The sequence below is a fragment of the Polyodon spathula genome, chromosome 18 (genome assembly GCF_017654505.1).
Source record: "Polyodon spathula isolate WHYD16114869_AA chromosome 18, ASM1765450v1, whole genome shotgun sequence".
NCBI classification, from domain to species: domain Eukaryota; kingdom Metazoa; phylum Chordata; class Actinopteri; order Acipenseriformes; family Polyodontidae; genus Polyodon; species Polyodon spathula.
This window is the reverse complement of record NC_054551.1, coordinates 13,224,461-13,248,845: the sequence shown is the minus strand read 5'-3', so window position 1 is coordinate 13,248,845 and position 24,385 is coordinate 13,224,461. Positions and strand designations below refer to the sequence as shown.

The following is a 24,385-nucleotide window of genomic DNA, read 5'->3' as shown; positions in this document are numbered from 1 at the left end:
GGTTCTTCATTATCATATTGAAATTTCTATCACCTTGTAGACAATAATATCATAGCATTAAAGGGTATGACTACTTTTGAATTAGCATTTTTAGAATGTGGAAAAAACATTGCTTTAATAAATATTGTAGACATCTATTTCTTTTAACTTTTTTCTTCATTCACAAAAGTAAAACTTTTGCTACAAAAGATTTTTCCTAAAATTCTTTGTTTTTGAGAAATTACTGAAATTATAATCTCAACAATCAAAATTCAATCACGTTTATTTTATATAACACCTTTCATGCCAAGGCATCCCAAAGCACTTCACAGTAAAAACAAGTATACAATATAAAAATAAAAACATCAGTACTAAAACATTCAAAATGACCGACAAAAATAACCATTTCACGATTTGAGCACTGACCGACCGAAATCAAAGAACGAAATGAAAGGTTATTTTAGTGTTTGAGCAAATTATTTTGCTCAAATCTGTGGTATAGAAAATATCAAACAAGCAAAGAACATTTGAGTAAAGCGATATAATCAAATTCCGAAATGTAAAATACAAAACAAGCAAAGAACAAAACAGAAAAGAAGAGACGGCTTCTTCAGTGTTTCAGTAAAGCAATATACTCAAAGTGCAAAATGTGCTTTGAGCAAATGTACAGTTCCCGAGCAGATTTGAAAGATCTGTGAATAGCAGTTTTTTATTGAATAAACATAAAATCAGTAAATTATATTTATAAGATACACGTTATTGATTCATTATTTATTTGTTTATTATTTACGCTGGGAATTTAATCCATTAAGACCATGGCTTCATTTGCAAGGAGGTCATAGGTAAGCAATTTAGGAGGATAGTGACCCTAAACATTAAACTTCAAGAGAGTTTGAAATAACGTTCCTAATGTTCTCGCCTTTTTTTTTTTTTTTTATCCAACCCCTTTGGTCATGCTATGGTGATCATATCACCACTCGCTTTTGGTCTGTTAATTGCAATTTATTTCACCCCAGAAAAAGTCTGAATTACTGTCCAAAAAAAAACAAACAAAAAAAAACAAGCGATGTGTGAACAAGCTTGTCTCTGTATGGTTTTTACCTGCCTGGTTTTCAGGCTGTTTCATTCAGTCATATGCTTTATTTTATTCGTCCAATGTAGTATTTAATAAAAGTTTAACACATTATTAGTGAAGGATATTTCATGTTTTCTGTGAGACCTCATCTTGCAAGTGAAAAACCTTGTATGTGTGTCACAAAGACGGCCAGGGTGGGTGATGTCAGAACCAGGAAGGGAATACACACAGACAGGACAGATGAAGTGAAATGATGAGACTCTTGCTTGCGCTGGTTTATTGTAAAAAAAAAAAAAGGGTTTTAAACAGACAAAAGGCAGGACACGGCACATTCGCCAAAATAAATAGATAAACAAAAAAACGGACTATACTTAACAACACGGTGCACGGACAGACACACTGACAAACACAGTGAGTTTTAAATACACGAGTATCGTGCTGGTCCCACCAGCACGCAATAGCAATTGTTATTAAATTTCTCCTCCTCTCTCTCTCCCGTTCTCCACTCACCGAACACCCGACCCCGAGTGGTTGAAAACATGTTGCTTTTATGCAGCTGTACCAAGACTCGATTGCTAATCAATCATTCAGATGGAGTCTCGGTACACCTGCACGTGAATTAATAAAGTGCAATTCCCCGTGCTCACATATTATTACTTTTAACTTGCACGTGAAGTGCTGTGCAATCCTTGTGCCTAAATACAAATATACATTTTAAATACTCGTGTTACACAGATCCGTTTATATCCCGTATACCAATGACTATACACCAACATTTAACACACCACACGCAACATATAACAGATAATATACACAGGGGCGAGCACTTTGTCACAATGTGGTTTAATAAACAAACATTTAACTGCAGTGCTTTGCTTCATAGCATTTCTTGCAAGCTTCTTTTCAGCATTTTAATGCAGCTCATTGCTGGGCTCCATTGATTTTAAAGCTCAACCGCAGTTAGCAGCTGGCACTGTTACTGAGCATTACAGATGCAGAGAAACTAGCTGCGGAGACTGTGGAAAGGGAGACTGTGGTCTACCTTCTTGTGATTTAAGGTCAGCTGATGCCTTCTGTGCCTCCTACAAGTGTACACAAAAATAAAGGGAGTGAGAGCTTTGTCACTGTGCTCCCAGATTATAGAATGCACTGCCACCTCATCAGAAGTGCTACATATGCTGATAACTTGCAGTCAAAATTGAAAACTTACTTTTTTAGACTGAATTTAAACTGTGTTTTTCATTTGTCTTTGTACAAATGTATTAGTTAGATGTTCTTCTGTTTTGTCCTGTTCAGAAGTTTGATATGTTTTTTGTATGGAAGGCACTATATAAATAAATTATTGATTTGATGATGCAATATTGCATGCAAGGGAGGTATTGCAATAAACACATAAATTAAATTTCCAGTCCAATCCAGTCACTTTCCAGAAAATCCACCAGCAATAGTTGTAATTTAGGACAGTAATATACAGTCAATTTAAAACTGTGGTATGTACTGTGTTAATGCGAAAGGACTCCACCACTTTTTCATCCCTCTCTTTTGTTGTGTGATTCTGTTGTATAGTGTTTGAAAAGAGGGCCCTGTGTGGCTCCATTCTAATAACACATTTACAGTGGCTTGCGAAAGTATTGACCCCCCTTGGCATTTTGCCTATTTTGTTGCCTTACAACCTGGAATTAAAATTGATTTTTTGGGGGTTTGTATCATTTGATTTACACAACATGCCTACCGCTTTAAAGATGCAAAATATTTTTTATTGTGAAACAAACAAGAAATAAGACAAAAAAACAGAAAACTTGAGCGTGCATAACTATTCACCCCCCCCCCCCCCCCCCAAGTCAATACTTTGTAGAGCCACCTTTTGCAGTAATTACGGCTGCAAGTCTCTTGGGGTATGTATCTATAAGCTTGGCACATCTAGCCACTGGGATTTTTGCCCATTCTTCAAGGCAAAACTGCTCCAGCTCCTTCAAGTTGGATGGGTTCCGCTGGTGTACAGCAATCTTTAAGTCATACCACAGATTCTCAATTGGATTGAGGTCTGGGCTTTGACTAGGCCATTCCAAGACATTTAAATGTTTCCCCTTAAACCACTCGAGTGTTGCTTAAGCAGTATGCTTAGGGTCATTGTCCTGCTGGAAGGTGAACCTCCGTCCCAGTCTCAAATCTCTGGAAGACTGAAACAGGTTCCCCTGAAGAATTTCCCTGTATTTAGCGCCATCCATCATTCCTTTAATTCTGACCAGTTTCCCAGTCCCTGCTGATGAAAAACATCCCCACAGCATGATGCTGCCACCACCATGCTTCACTGTGGGGATGGTGTTCTCTGGGTGATGAGAGGTGTTGGGTTTGCGCAAGACATAGTGTTTTCCTTGATGGCCAAAAAGCTCAATTTTAGTCTCATCTGACCAGAGTACCTTCTTCCATATGTTTGGGGAGTCTCCCACATGCCTTTTGGCGAACACCAAACGTGTTTGCTTATTTTTTTTCTTTAAGCAATGACTTTTTTCTCGCCACTCTTCCGTAAAGCCCAGCTCTGTGGAGTGCACGGCTTAAAGTGGTCCTATGGACAGATACTCCAATCTCCTCTGTGGAGCTTTGCAGCTCCTTCAGGGTTATCTTTGGTCTCTTTGTTGCCTCTCTGATTAATGCCCTCCTTGCCTGATCCGTGAGTTTTGGTGCGCGGCCTTCTCTTGCCAGGTTTGTTGTGGTGCCATATTCTTTCCATTTTTTAATAATGGCTTTAATGGTGCTCCGTGGGATGTTCAAAGCTTCGGATTTTTTTTATAACCCAACCCTGATCTGTACTTCTCCACCACTTTGTCCCTGACCTGTTTGGAGAGCTCCTTGGTCTTCATGGTGCCGCTTGCTTGGTGGTGCCCCTTGCCTAGTGGTGTTGCAGACTCTGGGGCCTTTCAGAACAGGTGTATATATACTGAGATCATGTGACAGATCATGTGACACTTAGATTGCACACAGGTGGACTTTATTTAACTAATTATGTGACTTCTGAAGGTAATTGGTTGCACCAGATCTTATTTAGAGGCTTAATAGCAAAGGGAGTGAATACATATGCACACACCACTTTTCTGTTATTTATTTTTTAGAATTTTTTTAAACAAGTTATTTTTTTCATTTCACTTCACCAATTTGGACTATTTTGTGTATGTCCATTACATGAAATCCAAATAAAAATCCATTTTAATTCCAGGTTGTAAGGCAACAAAATAGAAAAAATGCCAAGGGGGGTCAATACTTTCGCAAGCCACTGTAGATTCTGCATTCCAAGTCATTGTCAGCTTTGACTTTTAATTGCCTTGCTCTAATTTACTATAACCCCAAACCTCTTGTTTATTATGAGTCCATATTCCCCTTGATGGCGAGGATGTATACTGTATTTCTACAGGCACCAAATGGAAGGTGTGAAGCAGTGAGCTACCCAAGGTGATCCTGTGCGTCAGTGAGAGGATTGTGCTGCACTTCAGTAGCTCACCTCAGCCATTTCAATAGTCTGCACTCATTTAGGCTGATCTACCTTCCCATATAGGTCTCAAATGTCCAACAAAGAAACACATTTTAACATTCTGAAACATGTTAATGAAATGTCTGTTTACAAACCATGCTTTCAATTATCCTAGGCTGTAAACCAAACATACTTTGCCCAAGAAGACACTGCTGAGAATGTAGCTTATGGAAATGCACAAAAGGTACGTTATGTCTAGACAGCTAAATCAGATGTCAAGATGCCCATAACCCAACACAGCTGTTCAATTTCCCCTACATCCATCCAGTTATTCATGCTATACTATTCCATTTAGTATTGAAGTATGAAAATAATTTCATTTTGTATAACAACTTTGCAGATGGGTTGATCTACAACAATCACTATAGTCAAGGCCATAGTCAGCTTTCAGGCACGCGAGACACAGGCCTCACTTAAAATCATACTAATAAGTATTTATTTAGGTCCTTTTACACGTTGCTTTGCTGCAAATAAAAATGCATTTCATCCCTTTTTGCATTTGAATTAAGTGGGATATTTGAAGGTTTATTTCAGATAGTGGGTGACACTGGTAGTTTTGAGGGTTATGTCGAGTTCATAGGGCTGTGGTTTGCAAGGAGCCTCGCAGCTGGCCAATCACATTAGTAGAAGTCAAATGCATATTCATGAGTATAAATCAGAACACAGCCAAATAACCAATCAAATCGACTGGTCAGCCAGAAAGCATGCGCTGCAACCCTCATTGGTTACGATGTGCTTATGCAGCTAAATTCTCTCCGTTATGTCAACCCGCTTAAGCTAATTTTATTGTTGAATGTGATTTTATAATTAAGGTCACACAAAACGTTATATGTAAGCACTTGTCTTCTCGGTATTTGGAAAATGATAAAACTGTTAAAACGATTTGTTTTATAAATTAGGATTTAAAACAAAGTATAGTGTCTACAACAAATATTCTGGCATTGCTACATTTCTTATTTTCTTTTATATTGAATTTGAATGCTACAAAGAAAAAGCTACTTATAAGCACTCTACAAAACCACACAGGTCCTGCAAATTTAGAACCTCAGGTACTCAAAATTAATAGTATGTTATTCAGAAAAAAAAACAGTTAACTAAACTTTTGTATTTAAGTAAACAACATATAATAATGTCCTCCTTTCTTTTTTTCTTCAGTTAGAAAAACTTAAGGTGGAGCACGGGAAAGTTACTGTTTTAGTTTTGTTGTTGTTTTGTTCTTCAAAGTTACTTGGTGAGTGCAGATCTGTTTTAATAAATTGTTGCTTAAAAACAGCTTTTAAGTTTAAATAAATGAAAATTGCCTCTTTCATTTGAGAATTAAAATGCTATTTACTGTAAGTTTTTAAACCGAATCTACCAAAACAGATGAATATGATCTTGTCCACTCCTCCAAGGACAAAAGAAAAATGTATTTAGTCAAACTTGACCGTGGGCTGAGCGATTGTAACTCGCATGATTCGTTTGAAATGAAAATCAGTTTTATTTTAATCCTAATAACATTTGAATGGCTCAAAAGATGTTGCTTAGATTTGAGAATTATCACCAGAGGCTTAATTCTTCAGCTGCAGAGTCAGCTGTCTCTGTACTCCATCCTCTGTACAGTATATGTAAATCTATAACAAAAACAATGTAAAGAAAACAAGTTAGAAAAACGCAACAGCTGTTTAAAGTGGTGATATCAAACACAGAAACCCAAGTGTTGCAAAGAGACGCAATTGGGGCAACCTTGTCAAGCATCAAGCAAATAGGCACAATTGGAAAGGTGCTGGGGCCCAACATTCACACAATTGCTTCTCTTAACTTGGGCTTTTGTGGTTGATATCACCACTTTAAAGGCTGTTACGTTTTTTTACATTGACAATGTTTTTGTTATAGATATCAGTTATTTTTTACTTGATCAAATAACGAATAAAGCGAGGGAAAGCTATTTGATAATGTGTATGGTAAATAGACAGACAGAGAAGTAGGAGGGACTTTTGGACAGTATTGAAAGAGTAAACATTTTATTCTTTTAGTTGCAAATGTACATCCATGAGTGGTGAAAACAGTATGTCTATTTTGGTAGGTATTGAGATATACAAAACAACAATGTTATGAATGGTTAAAAAGGTATATATGCATATCTGCTAAAGGGTAGTATACTAACACATTTTAATGCTAAAAAACAAAACAAAACACATTCTCCTTGTTATAGAGATGTTATGAACTTAGGCCAATGTAAGGCATTTGTAAAGTATTCGATCTCTTCATAAAAGGCCATATCCATGCCCTTTTAATTTCTTGGCCATGATTTGACTTAATTGAGTGCATCATTTGCATGCACCCATTTTCCAGTAGCACCCACAGCAAGAAGAGACACATAGTGTCCTGAAGTAACACCCCATCCTTGGTGTATGATAATGGGTCATTCCTGTTGTCCACAGTAATTTTGCTCTTCTGCAGAGCAGTAAACTTGGCATTGTGAAGCTTTGTAACGGTCCTGTCTGGTTTGGACTGCAATTATTCTTCCTGCTGACTGAATAAGTTCACGTTTCATGATTGGAAAAGTTTTCCATTGCCTACATTTGCTACCAAAAATCATTGCCCATTTGTCATTTCTATAAATGAGTTCTTCCAAACACATGGAATCTGTACCAGCAGGTACATGTAGAGGGTAAACAAGCAACACCTGTCGGTTTGATGAGTTACATCTAGTACGTAGAATGTTATGACTTATTGTGACTGAAACAATACGAGATACTTCAGAACAAATTTCAGACAATTTGGTGAGAAACTGCAACATCTTGCTGCTCAGCTCTGTTGAAGGGTTCTCCTAAGAAGTGACAAATGTCCACAGTAGTTAGAGATGCAGTGGATGGCAAGTGATCATAGTTGTGAACAAAGCTCCTGATAGCCTCTTATTGACTGTGTTTTAATGAATCCTTCAGAGGCTGCAAGTGAAGAAGGCACTGAAATGTTGCATTTGCATAGCATGAGGTGAAATTCGGGTTGCTCAAGCCTCTGAACAATGTGTAACTGAAAGTGTTCACTTAGAAGATTGAGGCTTTTGCTGTTTCTGAACATTAGTGATGGCTCGGTGAATGAAATACACTCTTTTACCTTGTGCCCCTTGTGCCTGTTAGTCTCCTTCAAGCTTATCAACTTAGGGCAATAAATCCCTCTGCGCCTATTGTACTCTGCAACTGCAGTTTGAGATGCCTTAATGCAGGTGGGGTTAAAAAGTTAATAAGGTGGACAAAACTTTGTCCATAGGAGGAAATGGAGTTACCAAGATCCATCCTAACTGTTTTTAGAGTCTAACCCTGGCATTTGTGACTGGTGTTTGCATGAGCACCAATGACTGGGAACAGCTCTCGAATAATGTAAACTCTGTCCATGATTTCAAACTTTGAGCGTAAACATTCAAAGGTATGGGTGACTCCATTGGTAAATGAGATGGTTATGGTTTTGACCATACTTGTGTTTTCCAGATAGTAGCAAACAGCTTGACGCTTCCCTATTGCCACATTGATGAGACCAGTGGCAATGTCAATGTTCTTGCGAAGCACCAGTTTGCAGCCTATTTTGACACATATAGTAGTTTCCAGTCTAGCTGTACGACTGCAGTCAGCCTTGTAGGCGTTAATTTTTTAAGCACATTTCTCTGGAAGTTACAAGGGCAGTCCACAGTCCATAAGATGAATGTCCTTTCTAGGCATACGATCAAGCACGGCAGTCTGGTTATCTGTTTACAGGCATCTACAGTGGGCATGATGCAGGTTGAGCCCTTGGGATGAAATAGCTAGGTGGCTATTTTTTTTTTAATTAGCAGTGGGAGAAAACCACTTCAGCAAGTGCAGTAGAATCTGCCAGAACTGACGGATGCTGTATCTACTATAGATACTAATGGGAGCAAAACAAATAACAGTTAATAACAGTTCTGCTTGTGAAGCATTCACCCTATAATTTGACAGAACAGGTGATTTATTTGCACTGTGCAGGACCTTATTTTCTCCCCCTGGTGCTTGAGCCCCACATCACTCACGGAGTCACCGCCTGTGCACCTATTATCAGTGATTTAAAAGCCTGGTTTTCAAACAAACTGATTATCACTTACCAATACTGTATTGGTTTAAGAAAAGTGCGTTTTTAAAAAAGTTATTTCAGCTTCCAATCACTTAAAATATGCTGAAGATAATGTAAACAACACCAAGCTACAGACAGGGAGTCCCAATCTTTAAATGTGTTACTGTTTATAAATAAGAACTCAACTTTATTATGAATATTGTGTTATTATGTTTTAGCAACATACTACGATAGTGTTCATTATGGTCATTGTTTGTTCATTAGTTTGAATATGTTTAGTAAAATGTGACCTATTGTTTGACCTTGTTAGTTCAACTGGCCCCCTTTGCTAATGACATCTTCAGTTAGGGTCGTAACCAAGAATAAATCTCCACATTTTTGTAAAATGACTTTACACTTCTAAAGATGCAACGCATTTCACTAAATTTAAACAGTAAGCTTCACATCCCATGCAGAGGGAGAACACAAACATAAGACACAATTAAGTGGGGTTGGCATTGCAAGGGAGATGAAGGGACATTTTTCAGTTGCTACACCCTGTTAGAAAATTGACTTCCCTGCATTATTTTAAATTATTCATCATTTAATCATAAAATCACAATTTATAAGATTAAATACGCTACTGTACTTCTCCTGGGCTCTGCCATAATACACAACTGATACTGCATGACGGTTGGCTCAGTGGATGTGTCAGATTTTGCTAAATTAGAAGCCTGGCGTATAGCGAGTTATGCGATCATTTCAGTTGTATTTGACGTGGTGTATATAGTGTTTTGAGGACAAAGGACACTGAGCATCAGAAAGTAGGCGCTGTGAGATGAATGATCCTGCTTGTAGCTCAGTTTTGGTGCAAATAGCATATATCGCATTTTGTATCTAAACTCTTATATATATATATATATATATATATATATATATATATATATATATATATATATATATATATATATATTTCAAGGGATAACACCGTATCAAAAATGTGAGCATAGTTCATACACTAGTACAGCCAGGGTGCTCCATCAGCCCTGTTTGAAGCTAATTTGATACGAATCTTATGTAAAGTTTGAAATGTACGCATGTTTTCAGTACAAAACAATAATAATGAGAAAGCGTATTCGAATTCAATTAGATAACTTCTCTGATTACTTTATGTCGGCTTTCTTGCATAGCTGGGGATTTTTTTTTTTTTTTTACTTGGGTCAGTGTATACGATTTAATAAGGACAATTAAATGGTATTCCTTTCTGAATGTACAATACATCTTTTCATCTGCAATTGGCAACACGATGGAGACAAAATAGGTAGTTTATTTACTTATTATTAAATATCTTTTTGTCTGGAGCGAGGGAGCGGAGCAGGAATCACATGGAGTGGAGCAAAGAAAAAGTGAAGGATATTATGAGCGGTGAGCGGAATTGTCACCGCTTCACTCCGCTCACATTTTCTGAACACAGCACAGACTCTTGCCGTTAAAATATATTGTCTTTAATACAGGAGAGTAGAAGTGAGTAAACTCTGTATCATTTATATGAGAAGTGGGTAAACGATATATTTCCCAAATTCAAAGTGGTAAATGCCGTTTACCTGCATATACCCTCGACTACACCACTGAGTAAAACTCCAAAGAAAAGTTTAAAGTACCTGGTATTGCCAGGCAGTCTCCCATCCTATACCAACCAGGCCTGAAAATTATTATTTTATTTCTTAGCAGACACCCTTATCCAGGCCAACTTACAATTGTGACTTGTTAATAGATTATATTTATCAATTAACAAAATGCAAAGTGAATGAACAGAAGAAAAATCTAAATCAAATCCATATTTGGTGTGACCACCCTTTGCCTTCAAAACAGCATCAGTTCTTCTAGGTACACTTGCACAAAGTCAGGGATTTTGTAAGCATATAGTCAGGTGTATGATTAAACAATTAAACCAAACAGGTGCTAATGATCATCAATTCAATAAGCAGGTTGAAACACAATCATTAACTGAAACAGAAACAGCTGTGTAGGAGGAATAAAACTGGGTGAGGAACATCCAAACTCAGCTAACAAGGTGAGGTGGCTGAAGACAGTTTTCTGTCAAAAGTCATACACCATGGCAAGACTGAGCACAGCAACAAGACACAAGGTAGTTATACTGCATCAGCAAGGTCTCTCCCAGGCAGAAATTTCAAGGCAGACAGGGGTTTCCAGATGTGCTGTCCAAGCTCTTTTGAAGAAGCACAAAGAAACGGGCAACGTTGAGGACTGTAGACGCAGTGGTCGTCCAAGGAAACACTGCAGCAGATGAAAGACACATCATGCTTACTTGCCTTCGCAATCGGAAGATGTCCAGCAATGACATCAGCTCAGAATTGGCAGAAAACAGTGGGACCCTGGTACACCCATCTACTGTCCAGAGAAGTCTGGTCAGAAGTGGCCTTTATGGAAGAGTTGCGGCCAAAAAGCCATACCTCCGACGTGGAAACAAGGCCAAGCGACTCAACTATGCACGAAAACACAGGAAATAGGGTGCAGAAAAACGGCAGCAGGTGCTCTGGACTGATGAGACAAAATTTGAAATATTTGGCTGTAGCAGAAGGCAGTTTGTTCGCCGAAGGGCTGGAGAGCGATACACGAATGAATGTCTGCAGGCAACAGTGAAGCATGGTGGAGGTTCCTTGCAAGTTAGGGGCTGCATTTCTGCAAATGGAGTTGGGGATTTGGTCAGAATTAGTGGTGTCCTCAATGCTGAGAAGTACAGGCAGATACTTATCCATCATGCAATACCATCAGGGAGGCATATGATTGGCCCCAAATTTATTCTGCAGCATGACAACGACCCCAAACATACAGCGAAAGTCATTAAGAACTATATTCAGCTTAAAGAAGAACAAGGAGTCATGGAAGTGATGGTATGGCCCCCACAGACCCCTGATCTCAACATCATCGAGTCTGTCTGGGATTACATGAAGAGAGAGAAGCAATATATATTTTATATGAAACATACTTTTTGTATAGATATACAAATGTTGATATTGCTCTGGATAAAAGCATCAGCCAAATCAATTAATATGACATTTTTCTGGCTTGCTATTTATTAATTTATATATATATATATATATATATATATATATATATATATATATATATATATATATATATATATATATATATATATATATATAATATAAACATTAATTTCTACATTTATTTATTATTTTCTATTAAAAAAATATTTATTTCTAAATATATTTATTCCTCTGCATTTTTTTAAGATTTTTTTTTTATTTCTACCTAATAAATTATTCCTTTACTTATTTTTAATTAAACAAGGAACTACAATTTATTAGAAATCAGAGATTTAGACAAGGAAGCTGCATACCACTCTTGTGTACAATTCCATTCTATGGGATCTACCAAACAGGAAACTAGATTTTTTCAAACAGGAAATAGAGCATTTCTAGAATCGAGCAGAACCTTCAGGTTTTCAGTGAAAGCTGGTCAGACATGGGTGAAAGCTTAAAAAATGAACACATTTCAACAACAGCGCAGTGGTCTAAGGCTGTGTGCTCTTCAAGGATGTCATGTTGCAAGTTCAAACAACAGTATTTTTTTTTTTCTGCGATATGTGCTGTTTTAAAACATAAATACATTGTTTCATATAAATGGTGTGGATATCAAACTGCTTGCATTCCCTGGCTTATTTTGACGTTGACCAACATGTGGAATCACATGATTGGTAGATGTCCAGTTATTTAGCTTTTCTGTTTGAAATGTCGCTACACACTCTTAAAAAAGTAAACGGAAGAGAGAATAACAATTTTACTTTGGTTTGATGACTTATATCTCAATGTGTATAAGAGGTATTTATGTTTTTTTTTTTCACATTTGATGTAAGAAAGGTTTTGGTACTGGTACAGATGGTAATTCTAAGTGATTTAGTTTTGCCGCTGCAACATGGTGACAACAGCAAAACCAACTTCCGAGGTATAGAGACTCTTTGTAGGTTCAACAAACAAGTTTTTCTAACTTGGTTCCGAGGAACTACCGTTCCTCTGAATATGCTGCAAATTAATGGAAAAAGGGGTAGATCAGTAAAACAAAAAAAATAATTCACTGCGGGGTATAGTTGAGACAGTCATATGTACGTCACACTAACACAGTTTTGCGCATATATCATATATGTTTTTTTATTAAGGTGACGCCCCATATATATATAGTATACATGAGAGAGAGAGAACAAATCTTATCCACTTGTCAGGAAACATGTTAGTGACTTTATTAAGTTATCGAGAACATCAGATTCTGGAAAAATATAGGGGGTGTCTAAGACCACCCAGCTGTTTATATGTCATACATGTTTGCATACATCGGGGGAACTGCTTATGAAGTTGTGATTTAAACATTTAATTTTGTAATCTTTGTTCTACAGTGCTCGAGACAATACGATAAATATACTATTATTATATAAGACCGTATATATTATATAGATTGACATCTAATACGTTCTTAATTTGGCACTGCAGTGTTTATTATAAATTGATCAAAATGACTGCAGCGCTTAAAAGAGGGCGGCCGTTATATGAGAGTGACCTTTATTAATAATACTACGATTTTCAAAAGCTGCAATATTTTATTACATGATTTATGAGATTTTAGAAGTATCGCGGTTGCTTATTTTCTGTAATACGGTAGCCTACCTGTATGTAGCAGCATGTGTGGCTAACCTACTTTGACTACAGTATATTTATTGGTGACAGTTACCTAGAGCCTATTAGGTTGGAGTTGGAAGGACAGGGGAGTACTGTACCAGCGAATCAGGATTGTCTATTAGTTGTTAAAGGGCGGGACAATGCTGGTGAAGCAGTTAAGTACAAGAGTGTTACGTAGATGTTTTTCTGCACCAATGTCAGCTTGATTTCTGTCAATATATCTTACTCGGTTATTGTTTTCTCACTGTAGCTTACATGTTTGTAATTTCTCTGAATGAGAAACCGAAACTAAATCTTCCATAGATAGTAAGCCAACTGTCTTTATTTGTATGGATTGAGTACGGGAATTACATGAACAAAAAACAAAACAAAACAAACACCTATAAGAACTTTAGAAGGACTGCTGATCTGTATGTAGTTTATCTTGCATTTTCTTTCAGAACTGTACTACCATAAACTATATGCTTACTATGTGTGTGTACATTAGTTTGTCATTTACGTGCTAGATTGAGGCTCTCGTCTGTTCGGGAGCATTACACGTACATCAGTTTAGTAGGGGGGAGAAATACTTATTTATTGATAGCTGCGTCTATTCGAGGGCGGCCTCTATTATTGATAAATGACTGCGGCGTCAATACGAGGGTGGCACCAAACTGAAGTAATACGGTATATATATTTTTAAACCACGGTCATCAACTTTTTCATTACACTGCTATCTATGGTTTTGAATTTAGAGCTGTGGCAGGGGACGGATGTTACGGACAGGCTTATTTAGCAGTAAAGAGGGTCACGCTTTATTTTAAGGGCCGTTTTCTTTGTTTATTAATTGTTAACAGGCAGCTAATAAACATGTTAATGTACATTGCTTATTTTCTTGTAACTGTTAGTTAATATATAATAGGCCAGCTAAAACTGCAAACACCAGAGCCCTATGGAAGATCAATCAAACACCAGATGATCAGTACCCAATTGATCATATGCTTGAAATTGGTTTAAATTGTTACTGCAGTAATGTTTAGCAAATTAAATGAGGTTTCTATTAACCCTAATCCTCAGCTACAAATTAACAGTGTTTGTTAACAGTCAATAAACTTTAAAAAAGGCTGTTAAAATAAAGCGTGACCTTAAAGAGTTACTATCTAGCTGTGTTAGCTATTGTCATTTTTTTTTTAGCCTAATCAATTCAGACTACTGTAACCAAACGAATGCATACAATATGTAAGTGTTTATTTTTTAACAATTCTGGCATGTTGTCCTCTTATGTGTCTTTGTTTATGTTAAAGGAGCACTTCCAGTAAACTCCGATGATGTAGACTTTTGCTCCAAATCTCTATAAACCACTGGGAAACTCTTATTCAGTTGCACTTTAGTATTAAAACAAGAAAACTTTAACATTCAATTCATACAAACATGTGCAGTCCATGTTTAGCTACTCTGCATTATTATCGTGTGTCTATTCCTTCACTCTGGCACAGCTGTAATTGGAACATATAAATTAAATTAAATTCCTCTATAGCCTCTGTGCTGTCTGTCTTCATGCCTTAAATATGAAAAGATATAGTCTCTCTGTAGTGGGTACATATGTAACAATAAGCCTTGATGTGCTGCTACTGTGTAATGCAGGTAGAAAAATATGTACGCAAATGCCCCTTTTATTATTTGATCGTTGCCAACACACTATTGTACAATAGTTTTTGTAGTTTACTAGTTTACCAGCGAATGTGAATTCATTCATTGAATGAAATGTTATATAGAGGGGATAAACCACAAGTCCCTATTGATTGCTTGGGTGCTTCAGGATATTAAGCATTAGAAGCCTCAGAGTTCTCATCCATTGATCATGATCCTCAAGAGGGCGTTACCTCAAGGCTACATGTCCTTCCCTCTTTACACACACCCCTAGATATTTTTTAATCAAATTTTGACAAAACACTATGGCTTAAGTTATGGGTAGTGTATATAAAGAATATATATGGTGTGGTGTATAATATATGGACACTGTCTATTTATGTCACACTTATATTTTATATACAGTAACTAGGGTTGGAAATAAGATTCTCATTGCATAGAAGTTTGATCAATTCCTGGTTTTACTATGAGTTCAGTATGACACACCTGAGCTTGTTACCTATTCACTGTGTCTAATCAAGCTAGTAGTAAAACATGGAAAGGGTGAAACTGCTATGCAGTAGGAGTTCTTGTTTCCATCGCTGTTCAGTGACTATAGAACCACTTATCCAGTTGTGATGAAACATGATGAGGATGCACTAAATCTGCCTGTGAATACATGTACTATCAGCGGGGGTGTACAGCATGTCCATTTGTTATTGCTTTTTCTGTTTTATTGTAAAATGTGGTTTAAACACACTCTCATTGCCTGTTGTTTCTGTTTCTGTCTCTGTTTGTTTTAGGTCTTCGAGGCCTAATAAACCTAGGGAACACTTGCTTTATGAATTGTATTGTCCAGGCACTTACCCATACCCCACTACTTCGAGATTTTTTCCTCTCGGACAGACATAAATGTAAAATGCTATCCAATTCCTGTCTGGTTTGTGAAATGTCCCAGCTTTTTCAAGAGGTAAGTGTTTAAGGACTGTACTTTTTAAATGTTCAAAGCCTCCTAGACAAATCTCTATCTGACTAACGCATTAAGAGTAAAACAAAATCCTCTATTAGTAAAACCTTTTAGCTTTAAGTGTAGCATTTATTTTGTAGTCTCAAAACGCTGACTGTCCAAGTGAAGATTTTATTTTTTTTGTAGGCAAGTTTAGTCTCCGTTTTAAGTGTGTTTGTTCCCAAAATGCAATTAAGCCACTGAATAATTCAACAAATGTTACGCTCTTCTGCTGTTCCGAAATAGATTAGTTTAAAGATAATATTAGACTTTATTTTATTTTTCTTTACTTTTTAAAGTGCACGCATTTCTTCTCAGGTTGTCTTATTATTACACTACTATTTATTACACTGAAAACAATCCAATTGCAAATGGGAATAGTTTATAAATCAAAATATCATTGTCTGCAGCCTGAGTAGCCAACACCTTGCCTTGAGAGTCAGAATGGAGATGACTCAGCGCTCTGGCTGCACCTACCTAAAGGAAACCAGTCCACAGTGACTGCAGTGCTTTCCAGAGTTATGGTGAAGAGCACTTTCATCAACAATTTTACATCAAGGATTACTGCAGCTTTCACCTCGGCCCTTAACTAGAAGTCATTCATCTTGCATCCTGGCTGTCTGCATAAGCAATCCATCATTTTATATCTAGAAAGCCGCAGCTAATTTACAAGGCATCTAGATTGGATAAGCATTAAGGATATATTGGACTTTGTATGCAAGGGGTTGTTTTTAATAATAGCGTCTTATTTCCTTTATTTATATATGATGTATTTTATTGTATCTAATAATGTGTAGCTTTTACCAATCTAGAAAGCTCTTGTTATAACATGGCACAAATATATTTGAAGAAGAAAACAATAACATGTGACAGGATGTTCAAATATGGTCCAATATCTACACCCTTCGGCCCGTTACACAGCCTGGACCTGCAGATTGTGAGGAACCAAAATTAAGTGATTGTCCAGTGAATCGCAGAGTTCAGAAAGTTTCAAGCTGTGTTGCTATGGTGACAGGTTGAAACACTTGTTAGCCAATGAGATTGCTGTTGCTGTTCTTGCCATTTTATAAAGTACAATTTTGTGTAACATTTTGTCTTTTTTGTTTCCTCTGTAGTTTTACTCTGGACATCGATCCCCTCACATTCCCTTTAGGTTATTGCACCTGGTGTGGACGCATGCACGGCATTTAGCAGGGTACGAGCAGCAAGACGCACACGAGTTCCTCATTGCAGCATTAGACGTATTACACAGACATTGCAAAGGTAAAAACAGGCTGTATTACTGTGGGGCAATGGACTGCATCAAAAAATCACTACTAATATCTGAACATGGAAGGTGTTGTGTGGTAAGGGTTTTTTGATTGTTTAGATTTTTTTATTCTTATCAAAGTTTTTTGCTCCATTGGAAAATCTTCTCAAAGGAAAATCTTAGTTAAACTAATTTGAAACACTCAGGTGCAATGTGGCAGAGCAGAGCTCTGCCCTTTTATAGATTGGCAGGGATGGAGTTAAATTCCCCTACCTGCCTGGGTTTATTGTGTTCAGGTGGCTGGGGTTGATTGGAGTAATTAACGATCAATCGGCACCCAGCCACCTGACATAAAAGAAGGCCTCAGCTTCCCATTAGGGAGCTGAGGAAGCAAGCTGTTGTTTGTGCTTGCTGTTTTTTTTATTTGCTGGTTTATTTTTATATTTTCTTTCCCATTATTTATTTATTTATTTATTTAAAAAAATTGTCCCAAAAGTTCCAAAAAAAAAAAAAACAACCCTGCAGTACTGCTCCGAGCCTGCCGACGGCGCTATAATCCCACTGCTGACACCAAGTGTGACAGGCTGGCGAGTGGATAGAGGCCCAGAGACAGACTGCAGTTCAAAAAAATAATACTTTTATTATAAATAAGCACAAAATAAAAGGGCACAAGGGCCAAAACAAAGGTATTTAACCCCCCCCCCCCCCCCCCCCCCCCCAACCAAAAAAACAGCAAGCAAGCAAAACACCAGCTTGCTCCCTCAGCTCCCTCCTCTCCCTAATGGGAAGCTGAGGCCTCCTTTTATGTAGGTGGCTGGGTGCTGATTGATCATTAATTACTCCAATCAACTCCAGCCACTTGAACACAATAAACCCAGGTGGGTAGGGGAATTTAACCCCATCCCTGCCAATTTGTAAAGGGCAGAGCAGTTTAAGTACTGCAGTATAAATAAAAAATGATATAGGACAATTACAGAAATAGAAGTACTAAAAGAAACTTAAGTTAAATGACAAATGTTTTGACTGGAAGTCTTAGTGTTTGTCATTGAATTGATGAAGTATTTTTTAATTCAGCACTATTGAGTGCTTAATAGTATATACAAAAAATGTGTACTTTTATTTAAAAATCCTGCCGTTTTACTGCCTTTGTTGCTTTTACAATAGCCCTGCCCTTTTAAATATCAGACATCAGGTGCCATTGATATTCCCTAATGATTAATGCACTGCCCTCCGTTGATTCAAGCAGGGCAGATCCACACTACGTTTTTTTTTTGTTGTGAAGGTGACACTTAAAAGACGACATCAGACTTCCTAATTTTTCAAATAAAAGCCTTTGAATAATCAAAGATGATTGTAGGTGGCAATATAGGAAGGAGATTTTCTGCTTTCACATCTGATGAGATGCATCTGCTAAATATTTTGTATGAAAATGTCTAACTTTTAATTTGATTTGACTTTCTAGTATCTTACTGTCTGATTTCTATCATCTCAAATTCCTTTTTATCAGGTATTTTGTATCAATTGGATTGTATTATAGTTTATATCAGTGTAAATGACATCACATTAGGATTGGCTATACTGTTTATTATTTCTTATTTGCAAATGGGCCACAGTAAAGGAAAGCCATATTTTTGTTGCTTGAGACACATCTGACACATCGTGAGCCAGATTGCAGCAGGGACGAAGAAACATTTGCCCTAATCAACATTTGGGCTGATGGTTCAGTCCAGAGCAACTTGGATGGAAGTGTCTGTAACAGGCTTTGATATGCGTATTTTTTATTTGCGAATGTCACCCAGGTCAACTGTGCTTTATCAAAAGCAGTGTGAAATCGTGTAGTCAACACCGGGCCTTGATCCGGGTAGGTTCCGACCCGGGTAGAGCATGCCAGTGTGAAAGGAGCTTCATATTATTGTCAGGCAAGCCACAGAATTCTTCTTTGGTGTACAAAAAATAATTTGAATATACAGCTTCCTGGAGCTTTGCTTTAGCACTAGGAATGCATTCAGGTTTGTCAGTTTCCATTTTGCTAATAAAATGTAGCTCGGGCAAGTGCATGGAATGAAAGGCAATTCTTATTCATTAAGGGAAATGGGCTTGTCCAATTTATTTACATGCTTGAAATTATTTTAAATGATCTGTTTTCAACCTGTATTTTTTTTTTTTTTTTTGGCCTAGATGATGACAGTGGGAAAAAGGCCAACAACCCAAACCACTGTAACTGCATCATTGACCAAATCTTCACTGGTGGGCTACAGTCTGATGTCACCTGTCAAGTCTGCCAGTAAGAATGTACTCTAACTTGTGCACTGATGGGCCTCTAATCAGCCTTGCAGCTAAAATGCATTCATTCTTTTTATTTCTTAATCCACTGTTTGTTTTATTTCTACTATAGAACCTTATTTTTTGACTTTTTTTTCTTCATTGACAGTTAACAGTACAGTATTTGGTAGGGGTCTAACGATACGCTAATGTCCCAATACAATATATTTCACGATGTGCAGGTCGTGATAAGATATTTGTCATGATACATGTCATGCTCCTGATGGGCTACTTGTATGACACCTAATAAGATCAAATGATCATTTAATGATGGACTTTTCTGTTAAAAGACAACAATGAAATGGGATAGGGAGAGTATATATTCATACCAACTATAAAAACACACATTCAAGAGCAATTTGGTGAACTACAATGAGCTATGCTGTGCTTTTGGTCTTGCATCACGAAAGAAACGATACACACCTCTGTTACTGTAAGATATATCATGTAAAGAAAGTGTCACAATGATTCTCTGCACCCCTACACCCGAGTGCCTTGCTTCTTTTCTGGCAGGTCTGTGTTGAGATTTTTTTCACGTGTGGTGGGGTGTCGACTTGATGGGAACTCCTTGCCAAATCCATGTTTTTGTATCATCAGGATCCCTTTCAAGTACGAAATGTAACCATTGTCTGCAATATATTTCACATTTATTGGGTTTTTACACAAAATGTATGTGATATTAAAATCGCTGTAATAGTTTTCACGAATTATGCGTAATTTGTGCACTACAGCCTGTTGCTTGTGAAGTCCCACTGCGGCCTTGTGCCCCACATGAAACTGCGCTTAGTCGCTCCTTCCCACAGATCCAGCAACATAAGTCTTATTTGCACAGTATGAGCAGCTGCTGGGCTCAGCAGCACTGTGCAGGACCACGATATGCACTTCGGGTGTTGATTGCTTGCAGTCTCATCCACAGTGTCTTGATGCTGCTTTGGTGACTACTTTTAGCATTACCATTACGTAGGCTGTTAGTAACATCTAGCAAACAGGCTTCCCCGGTTTCGTGTGTGGCTTGTACAGGAAAGCATCCCTGTACATTGCTACCCACGTTGACAATGAACCGGTGGGCCGGTATGGGACCGAGGTTACCGCTCTGTTCCCGACCCGGTACTGAACTGGGACCAAAGTTACCACACCGGTGCCGACCTTGGCCGTACTGACACGGTGCTAAAATCACAGAACTGCTACTGACCTGGTACCATGCCTGTACCGCCCAGTGCTAAAGTCACTGAACTGATATGGAACCAACTCGGTTTCTGCCCGGTCCTACACAGCCCGCTATCGACCGGTGCTCACACCCCCGGTCCAGTACCAAATCCGTCTTTTTTGGATCTTGTCCTATCCGGTTGCTATCTATAAGCAGACTGAGGCAGCATTGCTTGCTTCTTGTATCATGTCTGGGTTTTGTCCCTGCGAGACATGCAAGGCCAGCCTTACTTCCTAGCTGGCTGCACCTGATTCCAGAGGTGATATTCAGAATCGGCCCACAGCTGTTAGTGCAGAGGCTTTAATAGGTTCTGCCTTCCGGTGCAGAGACAGAAGCCTCAGGCCAAGCCACAAACCATGCAGCAGGGAGCCATATGGGTGTTTACTACCGTTCAGACCAGCTACTCCCTGCAGTTCAAGCATGGTCTCCCTCCCTTTCAGGGCATGAATGTAAGGTAAGTCACAGACCCACAGGACGGCGGGGTGGTGTCTCAGGAGATAGCAACTCTGCTGAAAAATGGGCTATTCGCATGATAGACCCCCTCCAGTTGGAGGAAGGGTTCTACTCCAGGTACTTCCTAGTGCCAAAGTGGGATGATGGCCTCAGACCGATCCTCGACCTCAGACAGGTCAACCTGTATCTGAGTCGAAGGAGCAAAATGTTGACAATGCAACAGCTGTTGCAGTCAGTCAGGCCAAGTGACTGGTTCAACATGGTGGACCTCAAAGATGCCTATTTCCACATCCCCGTAAGAAGTACCTGTGTACAAGTTCCTTGTCTTGCCATTTGGCCACTCCCTAGCTCCCTGTGCCTTCTAAAAAGTGCATGACTCAAAGGCATTAGTGTGCTCAGTTATCTGGACAACTGGCTCATTTCAACGGTTGGGCCTTACAGTGAATCATGCGAAGAGTCAGTCTTCTCAGATAGCTTCCTGTCTAGGTGTGTGTTCAGATTCCAGGTCCATGCTGTCCACATTGTCGGACTGCAGTGTGCAAAGAGCAGATAATAGCTGCCTGTTTAGAGCTCTTTCAGCTCAACAGAGCGCTCACGGTAGTGAAGTTCCAGAAACTTCTGGGCTTGATGGCAGCAGCTTCCCAGACTCTGCTATTGGGTCTGCTGCGCATGTGCCCTCTGCAGGCCTGGTTGAACAGCAGAGTTTTTCGTTGAACCGCGACCGCCTGTTGAGTGTCTTGTCACTGTTTAAAGGGACTCTCTTGGTGGAAACAGCCTGCCCATCTATGACAGGCGTACTGCTAGGCAGTGTCACCAGAAGGGAGTTCGTCACCACGGACATGTCCAGCCTGGGCTGCAGCGCTGTGTGGAATGGCAGGAGGTGTGGAACCCCCCATAGCAGGGTCTCCACATAATAGTTTTGGAGCTTCAGGCAGTTTACCTAACCTTACAGCATTTTTTGCAGAAGGTGTGTGCTTGTCCGTACAGAGAGCACAACAGCTACTTATTACTTGGGTTCTGTAAAAAAATTGTCTCTCAGGCAAATGTCCTACTATTAGTTGTTTTATTGCCCTAGATTGAGTACCCTGGATTTTAAGCACAGCAGTTTTCAGCGCTGTTTAAATGTGTTCCCTCTTGAGATTGTTATGTGGTGTTCATCTGAACAGAGCTCCCACCTACTCAGATAGCTCAGAAAAGCAGTCATAGGCAGAATTAGTGTGGATTTCAAAAGGGATGTCCTCTTTTTACAGTGCTGGTAAAACTAAAGGGGAGGCCCCCTTGTGGAGGGATGATGTATTGCAACAGATTGCAGTGCCTTCACCTTGCTCCTATATAGCAAAATATACATCCCATATAATATGTGTGCAAAGAAAAATATGACGGATTTCACAGGTAGATTCTATCATTTGATTACCGTGGGGATTACTTTCTGTAGAATTGCCCTGAATCCATACAGACCCTTCACACTCAGTATTGTTTGCTTTGTTTTTCAGTGGTGTTTCCACTACCATAGACCCTTTCTGGGATATTAGTTTGGACCTGCCTGGCTCCTCCACCCCTTTTTGGCCACTGAGCCCGGGTAGCGATGGGAGTGCAGTGAATGGAGAAAGCCATGCATCAGGAACCACCACACTCACAGACTGTCTCCGAAGGTACTTCTTTATCCTTTCACACACAACATAATTTCAGAAGTCTTAACCATCATGCACTTCCGATTGCTGCACAGGTCTCAAAGTTTTGAAAGAAACATGTGTTATAGGACTGTAACAGGGCGAGCATTCAGTTATTTTATATATATATTTAAATGACGGTGAAAGCCATGTGGTTTGTTTATTATGATTTATTTACTGTAGTTGTATATATGACGGCGAACCAACGTGTGTTTTGTTTATTGTTTTTGTATGTGTAAATATGACGGGATAGCTGTGCGGTTTTGTTTTGTTTTGTATATGTTTTGCAGCGTGGATGGTCCCATCCACATTAAAAACTGATGCAGAAGGTGGCCATCTCCTGAATTAAGTGATTAATTTGTTGCTAATCGGGAGATGGTCACCTGTATAAATACCTGCAGCTCTCTGCACTCCAGGTTTGAGAAGTGGAGAACGGGAGAGCGAGAGGAGAGATTAATTTTAAAACATTTATAGGAACAGTGAAGGTGATTTGCGCAGCCTGACCTATTTGTGTTTGTTATTTGGTTTGTTAAATCTGTTATTTTTGTGCTCTGTGAGCAGTGAATTTGTTTTGTTTAAATATTTTATTTTTGTGTTCTAAATAAAACGGCGCACCACGTGTCTCTTTTTTTCAACTGCAGTACTTACCTGCCTGTTTGTTATTCTTCCGGCTTCTGGCCTGACGTCACCGCAATGCCATTTTCTGCCACACGTGGTGGCACTCGTGGGATCACCAGCCCCTCCTGGACACAGGCTGGAAGAGGTATTGCAGAAGAGGTACGCAGTTTTTTCTTTTTTTTTGTTATAAACTTTTTGGAGTGAGGAGGGTGAGGAGAGATGGGAGGAAGAAGAAGAAAGAGGAGCTGGAGGAAGCAACAGCCACAGCAAGTCTGTCTGACATGCTTGAGTGGGGAGGAGTGGTACTTTGAGGTTGGCAAGGCGGGCCACGTGTTGGCCGACGGTTACCACTCTCCACCTCAGGAAGAGGAGGTGGAGCCACAACCACAAGAGGTTAGCTGGGAACCTGGGAAGCCCTCCTCCACAGCATGGGAGTGCAGTATTGCTGCTGCATCTGTGGGGAGAGGGGACATTTCCCAGCGAACTGCCCCCTCCCACCAGAGAAACGCGTGCTGTGCCCACCCCCACTACAGCCCAAGAGGGAGCAGCCCAAACATCCTGTGCCTGAGTGGGAGGAGCCCGAACATCCTGCGCCTGAGTGGGAGGAGCCTGAATGTCCTGCGCCTGAGTGGGAGATGCCCAAGAGGGGGGAGTCGTGCATCCATAGCCCAAGGAGGTGGGGGGGGGCGGTGCGTCCACAGCCCAAAAAGGGGAAGGCCGAACGTTCACTGCCCAGGTACCTGCCAGCAGAGGTAGAATTCCTGCTGGATTCCACCTACACCGCCATGGGAGGACTGTTTTTCACTCCCACCTCCACCAGCAGAGGGAGAATATCTGCTGGTTCACCTGCAACCGCCGTGGGAGGACTGCCTGCCAACTCCACCAGCAGAGGGAGAATACCTGCTGGTTGCAC

The 24,385-nt window shown here is 39.2% G+C and overlaps 1 protein-coding gene across 4 annotated transcripts in view; it reads left to right on the top strand.

The window, feature by feature from the left end:
* LOC121330914 (ubiquitin carboxyl-terminal hydrolase 22-like) overlaps nucleotides 1-24,385 on the top strand; it is a 187,973-nt gene that overhangs the window by 146,091 nt on the left and 17,497 nt on the right. For all 4 annotated transcript variants that reach the window (XM_041277880.1, XM_041277884.1, XM_041277881.1 and 1 more), the window contains 4 exons: nucleotides 15,751-15,917; nucleotides 17,069-17,216; nucleotides 19,381-19,486; nucleotides 22,678-22,836. In XM_041277880.1, the coding sequence (XP_041133814.1) occupies nucleotides 15,751-15,917; nucleotides 17,069-17,216; nucleotides 19,381-19,486; nucleotides 22,678-22,836 (580 nt within the window). The remainder of the gene's footprint in view (nucleotides 1-15,750; nucleotides 15,918-17,068; nucleotides 17,217-19,380; nucleotides 19,487-22,677; nucleotides 22,837-24,385) is intronic.